The following is a 13785-nucleotide window of genomic DNA, read 5'->3' on the forward strand; positions in this document are numbered from 1 at the left end:
CAGGGTAAGACGTTTGTGGAAAATTTCCATCATAGTGATAGATTTTAAGAGTCTTTCCCCCATTACCACCTGTAGATGAATCGTAACTGTGCCAATATTTGTCTTCCTATCTTGTCTGTAAGCTACTTAAAATGTAGGCACAAGGAGAACCCATGTTTGTAACCAGGGGTCTTTTTGTAGAAAAAGAGCTGCCGGAGCTCATTAGCATAACTCATTAGCATATGCCACACCCCCTGACATCAACCTGTGTGTCCCTTACAGGCCGCTGCGGCGGGACTGGTGCCACCGGCGCTGAGCTCCCCGCAAGTCTCCAAATGAGGGCCGAAAATCTTTCCCATTACGAAAAAGGCGACCGTCGTGGTGTTTCCACCGGGTGAGGAGACGGATGGCAAGGCTCCGCCACGGCCCCCAGCGCTGCTGCCACAGCCTCCCCCCGAGCCAGCCTCAGCCAGCGGGGCCAAGCAGGGAGGCGCCACTGGGCGTGGAAGGGTCGGAGAGGCTGGGGTTGCCACTGCTGAGCGCCCCGGGCAAGCTGGGCAACAGCACCTCCATCTTGGGGATCTTCAACAGTGGCTCGGCGGCGAGGAGCTGTGAGGAGCCACAGGGCACCGCCATATTGGAGCTGCCGAGGTGAGCGGGTGGGGCTTCCACCAGAAGGCAACGAAACAGGAGCAAAGCAGGAGAATAGAAAAGGAGAGAGAGAGAGAAGCGGTGGGAGGAGCCCATGCAGTGCTGGCTGCAATGGACCACACGAGACTTACAAAGAGACATTAAAGAACATAAGATGCGTTTGCCGGCAAGCAGAGAGACCGGCCGTGTTTTTTGAACTAGGTAGAAATGAGGGTTAGGGCAGGCGGGACGTCCGAGCAGTCAGCATTCCTAGCCAGCCAGCCCCAGAGAAGCCCACGACCGCCAGCCTCGCAAGGCAGCGGCGCATCTCTTCCGCCTCCGGAGCATCATCATCACTCGCGGGGCACCAGCGGTGATCACGTACCTTGATGCGCTCCCGGCACTGGGACAGTGTCTGCTCATAGCCCAGCTCCGCCAGGGCCCGGGAGACGCGCTCATACATGGTGGGCCCCGGGGCCTTCCTGCCGAAGACGGAGCCCCTCCAACTGTTGGTAGCGCACCTCCACCAGCTGCGGCCCCAGGAAACTTCGGCCGGGATGGCCAAGCCCCGCCCCCTGCTCCTGGCCACCCCTCTCTGCGCTTCCCAGGGCTGCGGAGATCCGTAGTGCCCCGGGAAGTGCAGGAAGGGGTGGCCAGGCTTCCCGGGGCGCCGCGGATCACCGTGGCCCCGGGAAGCGCAGGGAGGGGTGGCCAGGTTTCCCGGGGTGCCGTGGAGCTCCGTGGCCCCGGGAAGCGCAGGGAGGGGGAAGCACAGGGAGGGGTTCCCGGGAGCAGGGGGCGGGGCTTGGTCATGTGACCACCCCGCCCCCTGGCCTCCTCACTCCTGGAGCTGCGTGCCAGAGCGCTCCGGCTCCATGAGACCCCTGCTCAAAGCAATCCTTAGCCACATGCATTTCGGACACACCTTCATAAGAGCCATCTCTGCAATATACTCCTCTCCGTCTGCAAAACTGCTTATCAACGGTTTGTCATCTAAACCATTAGATCTGTGTCGTGGGACCTGCCAAGGGTGCCCACTCTCACCTTTTTTTTTTTGCTCTAGTTATGGAGCCCTTCACTAACAATCTCCACAGGGACCCTGCCTTCTCAGGAATTCAAGCTGAAACCAAGGAATTTAGACTCAGCCTCTTCGCTGATGACCTTGTCCTATATGTAACTAGTCCTTTAACCTCCTTGGAAACAATCCACTGGAACTTGGCCCTCTTTGGTTCAATCTCAGGCCTTCGAGTAAGTCACTCTAAATCAATACTTTACCCAATTTGCTTATCAGATGACATGGCCAACCAAATTAAATCTCGTTACTTCTTCTACTGGCCTAAGAAATGCTGGACTTATCTAGGAATTAAGATTCCTATCAACCTTACAGAGCTACAAAAATTTAACCACACGGCCATTGCGGACGAATCCTACACCCAGATGAGAAAATGGAACCTTAAGCACTTGTATTGGCCAGAAAGAATCCACACAATCAAATCTTTCATACTCCCAAATGGCAACGCTCTCTTAAAAATTTTTTTTGGAAATATGCACGCCCACTGATAAAGTTTGACACACTACGTCGGAAACCTAGACATGGTGGCATTGCCTTTCCAGACCTACACCTATGCCACACTGCTGTCTAACCTCATCAGACAATACCATAGCACGGAATCTCTCAACTGGGCCTTTATAGAAGAGATTGACCTTCCTACTTGCTCCTTCAACGAATCGTTGTGGTTTGCCTCTCTCCGCAAGATATGTAAAACTGTCAAAAACCCTTTCTCAAAAGCTACCTTTGAAACGTGGATGCTCTATCGTCACAAATTATGCAGCTCGAGCTCTCTCCTAAGAACCTTCACAGGGCAAGAATGGTTTCCACCAGCGGAAAATAGGAACTCATACCAAGTATGGAAGCAAGCGGGACTCACCCATTTTTATGATGTGGTCTCTAAAGGAAAGATGGCTCTGAAAGCAGCTCTGGATCTTAAAGCCAAAAATAATATACCCTGGTTCGAATACCTTCAGCTACAGCATGCTGTATGCTCACCTAACATGGCTTCTAGCCTCAAACAACCTTTGATGGACTTTGAAATACTCCTCATGGCAAAAAAGAAAATCAAAGGCAGCATTGCCCAAATATATAACATATTGACAAAACCAAACTCGACCGCAACTACAACGTACCAGTCAGCTTGGCACAGAGACCTAAAACAAGACCTTACTCAGGAGCAATGGGACGCTATATGGAAGACACACATTAAGCTATCCAACTCAATGATCATATGTACAATGGCCCCAAAAGTGCTAATGCGATGGTATCTGACTCCAGTCAAACTATCTTACATTATGCCCCAGGTGTCACCTTTTTGCTGGAAACAATGTGGACTCAAAGCAAATTTCTTTCACAGCTGGTGGGATTGCCCCTACATAATGGTTTATCTGACATGCTTTGCTACTGGGCTGGAACATCTATATAGATCTAAGTTATGGGGAAAAGTGGGCCAAAATAAAGTGGGTCTGTTAGGGCCAAGGGGGTGTGTACCATTAAACTTGGTTTAACTTCACCGGGACTTGAAATGCCAGTATTCCAGTTTAAGTAATCATGTTGTTATTGTTGTTCAGTCGCACAGTCGAGTCCGACTCTTCGCGACCCCATGGACGAGCTCTCGCCAGGCCTTCCGATCTTCCGCCGTCCTCTGAAGTTGGCTCAACTTCATGTTCATTGCGTCGATGACACTGTCTAACCATCTCATCCTTTGCCGTCCCCGTCTTCTTTGACCTTCAATCTTTCCCAGCATCAGGGTCTTCTCCAGTGAGTGCTCCCTTCTCATTTGGTGGCCAAAGTATTTGAGCTTCAGTTTCATTATCTGGCCTTCCAGGGAACAGTCAGGGTTGATTTCTTTGAGGATTGACTGATTTGTTCTTCTTGCAGTCCAAGGGACTCTCAAGAGTCTCCTCCAGCACCATAGTTCAAAAGAATCTATTCTTCGGCGCTCGGCCTTCCTTATAGTCCAGCTCTCGCAGCCATACATGACTACTGGGAATACCATTGCTTTGACCATGCGGACTTTTGTTGGCAGGGTGATGTCTCTACTTTTTATCATGCTGTTTAGGTTCGCCATTGCTTTCCTCCCAAGGAGCAGGCGTCTTTTAATTTCATGGCTGCAGTTACAGTCTGCGGTGATCTGGGATCCCAGGAACGTGAAGTCTGTCACTACTTCCACAGCTTCCCCTTCTATTTGCCAAGGAGTGATGGGGCCGGATGCCATGATCTTAGTTTTTTTGATGTTGAGCTTCAAGCCCACTTTTGCGCTCTCCTCTTTTACTCTGAACAAGAGGCTCTTTAGATCCTCTTCACTTTCAGCCATTAGAGTGGTATCATCTGCATATCTGAGGTTGTTGATCTTTTCCCCAGCAATCTTAATTCCCGCTTGTGATTCATCCAGGCCAGCATTTCGCATGATGTACTCTGCATATATATTAAATAAGCAAGGTGACAGTATACATCCTTGTCGTACTCCTTTTCCTATGCTGAACCAATCAGTTGTTCCGTATCCGGTTCTAACTGTCGCTTCTTGGCCCTTATACAGGTTTCTCAAGAGACATGTGAGGTGGTCTGGTACTCCCATCTCTTTAAGGACCTGCCATAGTTTGTTGTGATCCACACAGTCAAAGGCTTTAGCATAGTCAATGAAGCAGAAGTAGATATTTTTCTGGTACTCTCTTGCTTTCTCCATAATCCAGCGAATGTTGGCAATATGATCTCTCGTTCCTCTACCTCTTCGAAACCCAGCTTGTACTTCTGGTAGTTCTCTATCCACGTACTGTTGAAGCCTAGCTTGTAGGATCTTGAGCATGACCTTGCTAGCGTGTGATATGAGTGCAATTGTGCGATAGTTTGAACATTCCTTGGCATTGCCCTTCTTTGGGATTGGAATGTATACTGATCTTTTCCAATCCTGTGGCCACTGTTGCGTTTTCCAAATTTGCTGGCAAATGGAGTGCAGAACTTTAACAGCATCATCTTCTAAGACTTTGAATAGCTCAGCTGGAATACCATCACCTCCACTAGCTTTGTTGTTAGCAATGCTTTCTAAGGCCCATTTAACTTCACATTCCAGGATGTCTGGCTCAAGGTCAGTGATTATACCGTCGTGTTTGTCAAGGACATTGAGGTCTTTCTTGTATAGTTCTTCTGTGTATTCTTGCCATCTTTTCCTAATCTCTTCTGCTTCTGTTAGGTCCCTACCGTTTTTGTCCTTTATCATGGCCAGCTTTGCATGGAACGCTCCCTTGATTTCTCCAATTTTCTTGAAGAGATCTCTAGTCCTTCCCATTCTATTGTTTTCTTCTATTACTTTGCACTGTTCATTCAGGAAGGCCTCCTTATCTCTCCTTGCTGTTCTCTGGAAATCTGCGTTCAGTTGGGTAAATCTTTCCTTTTCGCCTTTGCCTTTCGCTTTCCTTCTTTCCTCTGCTATTTGTAAAGCCTCATCAGAAAGCCACTTTGCTTTCTTACATTTCTTTTTCTTTGGGATGGTGGTGATTGCTGCCTCCTGTACGATGTCACGAACCTCTGTCCATAGTTCTTCAGGCACTCTATCTATCAAATCCAGACCCTTGAATCTATTCTTCACCTCTACTGTATATTCATCAGGGATGCGATCTAGGTCAAACCTGAATGGCCTCGTGGTTTTCCCAATTTTCTTCAGTTTAAGTCTGAATTTTGCAATGAGTAGCTCATGATCTGAACCACAGTCAGCTCCAGGTCTTGTTTTTACTGACTGGATAGAGCTTCTCCATCTTTGACTGCAAATTATATAGTCAATCTGATTTCGGTGTTGCCCATCTGGTGATGTCCATGTGTAGAGTCGCCTCTTAGGTTGTTGGAAAAGGGTGTTCGCTATGACCAGTGTGTTCTCTTGACAAAACTCTGTTAACCTTTGCCCTGCTTCATTTTGCTTTCCAAGGCCAAACTTGTCTGTTATTCCAGTTACCTTTTGACTTCCTACTTTAGCATTCCAGTCCCCTATGATGATGAGGACATCTTTAAGTAATATTTTATTAGGATGCTAGAAAGGCCTGTTATATAGAAGGCTTTCCTCTTGTAGGTCTGATATTGCTAGCAAGCAACATAATAGGTACAAAGTTCATGATTCTGTAGTTCTTAGGGCAAACCTTTCAATGTCTGGGTCAGATAAGATTTTAGTCTCGTATCAGTAATGAATACTTTTGTTTGGGCTTTAGCCGATATGCCTTAGGTCATGTCAAGTAAATATGTGACGCCATTGCATAGACACACCTTTCTTACATTTGACCAATAAGGAGATTTTTATGTAAATGTTGTTTAAGTTTTTGTAACCAATTATGCCTTTTGAATATTATTCCCATGATGATGATATGATGATGTCAGTCCATGTATAAAATATTATGTATTTCCTGAATATGTTCAGAATATGCTCAAGAAGAAGATGCAGAAGAAAAAGAAGAAAGTTGTCAATTTCTGGTTAACTATTTGGTCTAATTGTTTTCCTATTGATTGAGGCATGTTTCCTGATTATGCTGAAAAGAAAGCAATCAATTTTGATGGGTCCTTTGGCCTGTTTTCCATATTTCATTACAATAAAATACAAGAACTTCCTCCTCATTTGACTTAATTTTTGACATGGAATCTAATGTCTACAACATTTTGGTCCGATATTCTACGATACATTCAAGCTATCACGGAGGTTAACTTACCCATGGATCCGGCGCTGCTCCTTCTGGGCCTCTGGAAAGCAAATGAACCACCTGCAAGACAAAGAGATTTAATCAACATCCTGCTAACGGCAGCTAAGTCCACAATTGCCAAATTTTGGAAAAATACCAACCCACCATCAATAGCTCTTTGGCTCTCGACAGTTTGGGAAACTTTCTACTGGAAAAATGTACAATATCCTTTGACTTAACACGATGCGAAATAGAATTATATAGCCCTCTTGAAAAATGGTCTGTATTCCTAGAAAAATCCAAACAGGGAGTTTTGACATCTTGACTGTAGCTCTTACCTTGAACTCCTTATGTGTCATGTTCAGCAATATCTGGCCACCTGAAGCAGTGAAATCTCAGCACAGGTTCTTTGTAAGCTTCCTGTTGACTCTCACAAGTTGGGTCTTGGTCTGTTGATTATGTTTGGTATATTATCTTGTTACTTCAAACTTAATAAAAACTATTTTAAAATTATTAATTATTATTATTATTTATATATTTAATTTATATCCCACCCTCCCTTGCCATTAAAATATGCTTGAGGGGTTTGCTGGGCCATGTCCTCCGGTACAGGTCCTTAGGAGCAGACTCCATTTGGTGGGGTGTTTTTCCAGACCCTTATGCCTTGTTAAAGAGTGGGCACAATGAAACATGACCAGGATAACAACTGCACAGAAGTCTTGTTGCTTTGCTACATTACATTACCCCTTTCCAGTGTGTAACAGAAACCTGCTTGGAACTGCCTTGGCTCCTTACAATCTACAATTTTTCTACAATTAACTGTGCTACCCTCCGATGTTTAGGTTTAAGGCTGCACTGGGCTTTTATTTTTCACAATATGTTATGTAACATTCTGGATCTTACTTTTTCCAGGTGCGTCTCCTTGAACAACAGAATAAATTGTTGGAAACTAAATGGGCGCTGCTTCAGGAGAAAGGCCAGAAAACCTCTGGATTCAGTCTTGAGGACCTTTTCAATTCGTACATTGGCACCCTCAGGAATGTGCTGGAGTTCCTGGAAAATGACAAAGGAAGGATGGTTGGGGAACTGAATCAGATGCAGGAGGTTGTCAAGGACTACATGAGCAAGTAAATTCCTTTTTCTCTTCAGCTTATTTTTCCTTCCTAGACTTCTGTTGCTTCAGAAATTTAAACCACATAAACAAATCACTGATGGCTCTTTTGAACATAAGCACATGAAGGCTACTCTATGTTGCGGGGTGTGTGTGTGTCATTAATGCCTGTCTTAGTGATGTTGCCAAAGTCAACATATGAACCTCAATGACAAATAATCCTCATTTTCCATATAAGGCAAGGGTTATGACTCCTAAACTCTTCTCCAACTCATTAATCTGAGGTAGAGTAGAACTTCCCTGGCCTAGTCCCATCTATTTTTCTGGCTGTGGCAGTTTGAGCAGTTGTGGAATGGTGTGAGAACAATCTCTCTTTCTCTCTCTCTCTTTACATCTCTCTTCCATTGCCTACCTGGTAGTTTGGAGGCAATGGACACAGTGCCATAGTGAGAGGAGAGGTAGGAGGTCTCAGTCTCTCTACCTTCCTCCTTCTTTCTCAGGCTGTCTACCATCTTGATTATTGTTATACTTCAGGTCATAAAGGAGGGAGAATTTTGACTATAGTCTTCTAGAGTAATCCCTTGGAAATCACCAGATCATTCTAAAACCCATTCAGCTTTGTGGCTTATCCCTTCTTGTTTGGTTAAAGAAATCCTGTTTCCCTTCCTGGACTGTCCTAACAGATATGAAGACGAGATCAACAAACATACAACTGCAGAGAACTGTTTTCTAACTCTTAAGAATGTGAGTATCTCTAGACAGGAAGCTGACTGTTTTGCTATGAATAGTCTCCCACTCTCCCTCCTCTTGCTCACTGTTTCTCACTATTTTTTTTTAAAGTGATTGTTTTTTGCCCCAGTGTTAATGGGTGGGGACATATACCCTGTAAATATCTAAGTTTAAATTCTATATAAAACAGTAAAACTTCACTGCAGTTATCAGGTCATTGTGTTAGTGTCCATCATATTTTAAAATGTATGTGCTTCTAGGCTTGAGTGTTTCAGCTTGGAACCATCTCCTGAATATTTTTTTACATTAAAAATGTTTAAATGCTGACAAAATGGGGGTGGTATCACTCAGTCTTCGAGAAGACAAACATTAGCCAATACATGCCCATGACATTCATATATTCAGATACCACATCACTCTGCTTTCTCCCATCTTGTTCCACTGCTTTTTTTTTTTAGGATGCAGATGCTGCTTACATAAGAAATGTAGAGCTACATACGAAGATAATGACTTTGATTGATGAGATCAACTTCCTCAGAATCATATTTGAAGATGTAAGGATTCCTATTCACTTACGTCTTATTAGCTCTTCTGCCATAAAGAGTGATCCATATTGGAGTCTTCCATGGATAATCTCAAGAGGGCTACAGAACAGATGCAAAGTGATCCATTGATGGGGCATTGTCTTCCAAATGCAGCTGTCACTAATTTTTGCATTAAAAAGAACTGTGAAACTAACTTGGAAGTGTCTTGCAATATGAATACAAGGAACTTAAAAGGAATTTGTTGATGACACTTTTAACATCTCTCTGGGTTAAGATGTTATTTCAAACCCTAAGAAATTGTCTTGTTTAACTCTATATTGTCTCTGTATTGTCTTGTTTAACTCTATAATAGTTGGATTCTCTAAAGAGCCTAAAACACAACTGGAATATATTGGACAGTATCTCTGGTTGTGAACACAAACCTATCATTTGTTTTAAAAGAATTTCTAAATTCAAAGATAAATTGATCCATAGTGATACTTCTGTGGTAAACAATAAGAACAAATCTTATGGTAGAAATCTACCCTTGGGGTATTTTAAATGTGGAAATTGTTCATACTGTAAATTTACAGGTAATATCAAAGGATTTATAAATCCTATTGATGGAAAATAGTATGAGTTAAGGAATTTTACAAATTGTAACTCTGAAGGGGTGTTATATGTTATTAGATGCCCATGGAATAAGCAGTATGTAGGAAAAACCTCAAAGTGCTTAAAACACACATTTGAGAACGGAAGAGTAACGTCTCTTTTGGAAGAACAGGGGCACCTCTGGTTTTACATTTTATTGAGTATAATCAATTGAGTATTCGAAAAGTACCAGGCTGAAATGATAAGCTATTAATGAGAAGGGAGGGTAAATGGATAGTTAAACTGAGATCTTTGGCCCCCTATGGGCCAAATGAGAACTTGGACCGTTTATATTTATCTAGTCATGGTGACTCAGAATTTTGAAAGCTGCAGTCCTTTAAGGGTAAAAAGGTCTTTGGATCTATTGCATCATACCTGGCTGCAAAATACAGTGAGTTCTACCCAATTTATCCAGTTGTTCAAGGTGGGAGACAGAGAAGTTTCTATGAAAGCTATGCCACATTTCTTTTTTTCTGCCTTTCTGATATGGACCTTGAATTAATGTTTGGAGTTTTTAATCTTTTTCAGTATTAAAGGATTTGTGGTAATAAACTATGTAATTGTTGTATCTCACTAGAGAATATGTAAGGTAACCCTATACTATGCTCAGACCATATTTTAATACAGTTTACAAGTTATTTTAATCTTTAAAGAATATTTTTAATTATTCTGTAAGCATATTTTAATTGAATTTATGATTATATATTTTACTTTGTACTAAATCACCTGACAAGGCATATAGTGAAACGCATAGGGATCTAGAAGATCTAATAAAACTGCTCAACCTTGTACTTTGCCAGTTGCCAGTCCAGTACATCTCCAGTTGTACAATGCCATCTAAGCTGGACTTAATTGTCTGGTGCCAGCCAGGCCTAGCCAGGATCAGTTGCACTGTGGGGAACCTACAAGGACTTGGGGGACACACCTCACTCTCCCCAGGAAACTCCTACCCACATTATTTCCTCTTTCCCTCCTCCTGGAAACCCCCATATCTTCTATTTTCCTTGCTTCCTTCTCTTCAGATTTTTCTGCAAACCTGGAGCTTTTCTCATGCTTGTAAAAAAAATTGTCTCGTCTGTCCATGGCTCAGGTCTCTGGATTTAAGTATCCACAGATTTGGTCAGGAGAATTAGATATATTTATCTCTGTCTTCTAATGGGACACTTGTATAATCTTCAGGAAAGTACAGATCTGCAGCAAATCACTGATACTTCTGTGGTTCTCAGTATGGACAACAACCGCATCTTCAATTTGGACAGCATCATTGCCGAAATCAAAAGGGAATATGAGGAAATTGCACAAAGGAGCAAGGATGAGGCTGTGTTTTTGTACCAAAGGCAGGTAAATGAACATCAAGTAACAGATGAGTTCTTAGAAGCCATTTCTAAAGGGATACAACCAGTGATGCGCAAGCCACCCTGGACTCACCTCTTAATCAGGCTTAGATAACTGACTGGTGTTCTGATAAATCAGCACAAAGCTGATCATTATGAGGGGCATCCTTGGGAGGATGCAGGATTGGAATTTTGGGGGCACCATTTGTTTCTCAAAGCCCCCAACCACCAGTCGAAGTTGCCTGCTGCACTGTTGCAGTGGAAGTGAACATAACAGCCAGGTGCTTTGCAACCATTTTTGCAGTCCCAAGCATGCAGCAACACAGTAGTCTTTGGATGGGCCTCCACACATGGCTGGTGATGTACTGCATTCTGCTTGGTGGGTCACTCAGGTTGTGCAGACCTGTAATATGCAGCCCAGTCTCAAATCTCCAACACTCTTTGGTGTCCATAGTTTCTTCTTCTCCTTAACTATATTTGCTATTTTTGCATTTGTAAAATACTGAGTTGTAGTTTTTTAGTTGCAGTGAGTCAAAGCCCTGGTTGTGCAAAGACTATTATAAATGCATTTAATAATGAGGTGGGTTTTGTACACCATAAATTGAACAAGTTGCTATATTTTCTTGTTGTGCACAATAGTATGAAGAGCTTCAGATTGCCACTGGGAGATATAAGGAGGATCTCTGGAAGACCAAACATGAGATTGCAGAAATGAAACGACACATCCAGAGACTGCAGACTGAACATAACAGCGTGAAGAAGCTGGTACAATATTGCTTAAAAAGCATATATGAAAAAGACATCTGGAGTTCTGTAAAGCAGACACGATTACCTTCGGTCAGTTCAGAAGTGTACAGAAGACAGATGAGAGGGAGCATTCTCATAGGAGAGCTTTGTTTCTCTGCCCACTGATAACTATTTGGGTGGAAAGGAAATCAAGTTTACAATTAAAAAATAAAGTTACAGGCAATTGGATCCCAGGGAGGAAAAGGTGAGAGGGCAGATAACCCCATTCTCACCATCCTATGCTATTAAGCATTTGTGCGGGACCAATGGAGTAAGCAATATCAGTAGCACAAGCTAAAGTTACTACCCCATCTCTGGTGGAACTGGTTTTGGCCTTTACATTTATCCACTTTCCAGCCCTGCCTTTGGTATTTTGATTTCATACTGCTAGAAGTTACATCATTCTCAGTTCCATCATACTGGATGTTAGTTTCTATAGCAGCAGTGTTGTTAGTGCACAGTTCCAGTGTCCTGACTGGTATTGTTAATGTTGTGACAACAGAGAGAAGTGGTTCTCCACAAATAAAAGAGGGAGAAAATTGCTCAGTGTTGTCTCACTATAGATTTATGTGAGACCTTTGACCATTGTCTATTATTGATCTAGCATCATCTGTGTATTACACAATAATGCTACATCTTCCCCTCTTCTCTGAGCGGTGAGAAGTTCCAGGGCTACCACTCACCTGGCTTGATTCCCTTTGGAGGACAGAACACTGATGGGTTATGGGATCTATACTGTATATGCTTTATATAGAAATATACAGGTAGAGCACAGGTGGGAGGGCAGAGGCACTCATAAAAGGCAGCAGATCCAACACCCCACGTCAGATGCCCAAGAGGCAGATCTTGCTTCTGATGGCTTCTTCAGCCAGTCTTCCACAATCTGTGTCTATTACTTTCTCTGGTAGGTAAGTATTGTTTTATTGTATATGGCCATAAGCCTTCACAATATCAAAACACTCTCAGAAAATATATACATTAACATATAATAAAATGTTTCAACCTCTATTAAAACATATAAAACACCTATTAAAATTATCTCGACCTCTGGTCTAAAACCGATAAGACCTTTTAAAATCACTCACTTGGTTGCAATGGTACTATTTGATTTCTTTTCTCTAATTTTTCTAGTGGTCAAGGCAAAGAGAGCCAATCTTGAAGAAATGAAGGGGTCCTCATCTGAGAGCAAAAAGACCATCTTTTCATAATCAGACAGGGGGTATAGGGCTGTCAATATCTTTGCTAAAAATTTGACCCACCTCTGGCCTGGATGGGCACTATGACAGTTATTTCCCAGCATTTGAAGTCACTGAGATTTCCACAACCCCATGTCATTCCTTTTGTCATATAGGATAGCCTGAGCCGCACAGATCAGAATCCAAGCAGCAACAATACCATAAGCAACATACAAGTACTTACAATGTTGATGAATCAGTGTCTTTTTGTTTTTCTTTTCAAAGTGTGCCAACCTGCAGGCAGTGAGTAATGAGGGAGAAAAGCGTGGTGAGCTGGCCCTCAAAGATGCCAGGCAGAAACTGGCAGAGCTGGAAGAAGCTCTGCAGAGAGCTAAAGAGAATTTAGCCCAGCAGGTGAAGGACTCCCAGGGTCTGTTAAGCACCAAGCTAGCCCTGGATGTTGAGATTGCCACCTACATGAAACTTCTGGAAGGAGAGGAATGCAGGTCGGTGAAACAGTCTCAGCAACTGGACCCAAGAACATCCATGTAGCCCTTATTAATGAATTCTGTCTCCATGCTGGTTCTACTTCCTCTTCCATTGCTTACTCCCCACCCTGTTTGTAGAAACAACTTTTTTTTTGGTACTTGGCCTGACTGTGAGGATTTTTTGATTTGCACTCTGAGGCCAAGTTCAGGATTGGGTATATAATGGTGCTGCAGAATATGGAAAGTGAAAAAAGATGGAAACAGCCTTTTTCTTTCATTCCCTTGCTCCCTTCTCCATGTTGTCTAACTGACTTGAAAAGCAACAAAGGATGCCCTCCGGCCATTTCTTCTGAGATGGAAAAAGAACTTCTAATTGTTATTGTATTGAGGACCACAGGTTTGGCAGTTTGCAAGTAGGAATTCCCAGACCACATGGATTTAGGAGTGCAATTCCTGTCATCTCCTCCTTGGACTGGTATTCTAGCATCCTTGATATGGGCTCCACAAAATCTCCCTCCAAGCCTGACTTCAAGACAGAGCCAATGAGAGGCATAGTGATCTTGGACTTTGTTCTGAGCAAATCTCATGGCCTGTTACAAGATGTAGATGTTATTGCACCAATTGGGAATAGTGACCACAATGCTATTTTCAGCATTCTTGGGGGGGGGG

At 43.1% G+C, this 13785-nt stretch overlaps 1 protein-coding gene across 1 annotated transcript in view; it reads left to right on the forward strand.

The window, feature by feature from the left end:
- Window positions 1-13785, forward strand: part of LOC107116736 (keratin, type II cytoskeletal 5-like) — a 23880-nt gene that overhangs the window by 3084 nt on the left and 7011 nt on the right. Inside the window, exons 2-7 of the mRNA XM_015418726.1 lie at window positions 7231-7445; window positions 8113-8173; window positions 8617-8712; window positions 10513-10674; window positions 11307-11432; window positions 12914-13134. Of these exons, the coding sequence (XP_015274212.1) occupies window positions 7231-7445; window positions 8113-8173; window positions 8617-8712; window positions 10513-10674; window positions 11307-11432; window positions 12914-13134 (881 nt within the window). The remainder of the gene's footprint in view (window positions 1-7230; window positions 7446-8112; window positions 8174-8616; window positions 8713-10512; window positions 10675-11306; window positions 11433-12913; window positions 13135-13785) is intronic.

This window comes from Gekko japonicus, unplaced genomic scaffold (genome assembly GCF_001447785.1).
Source record: "Gekko japonicus isolate JY-2015 unplaced genomic scaffold, Gekko_japonicus_V1.1 scaffold823, whole genome shotgun sequence".
In the NCBI taxonomy this organism is placed as follows: domain Eukaryota; kingdom Metazoa; phylum Chordata; class Lepidosauria; order Squamata; family Gekkonidae; genus Gekko; species Gekko japonicus.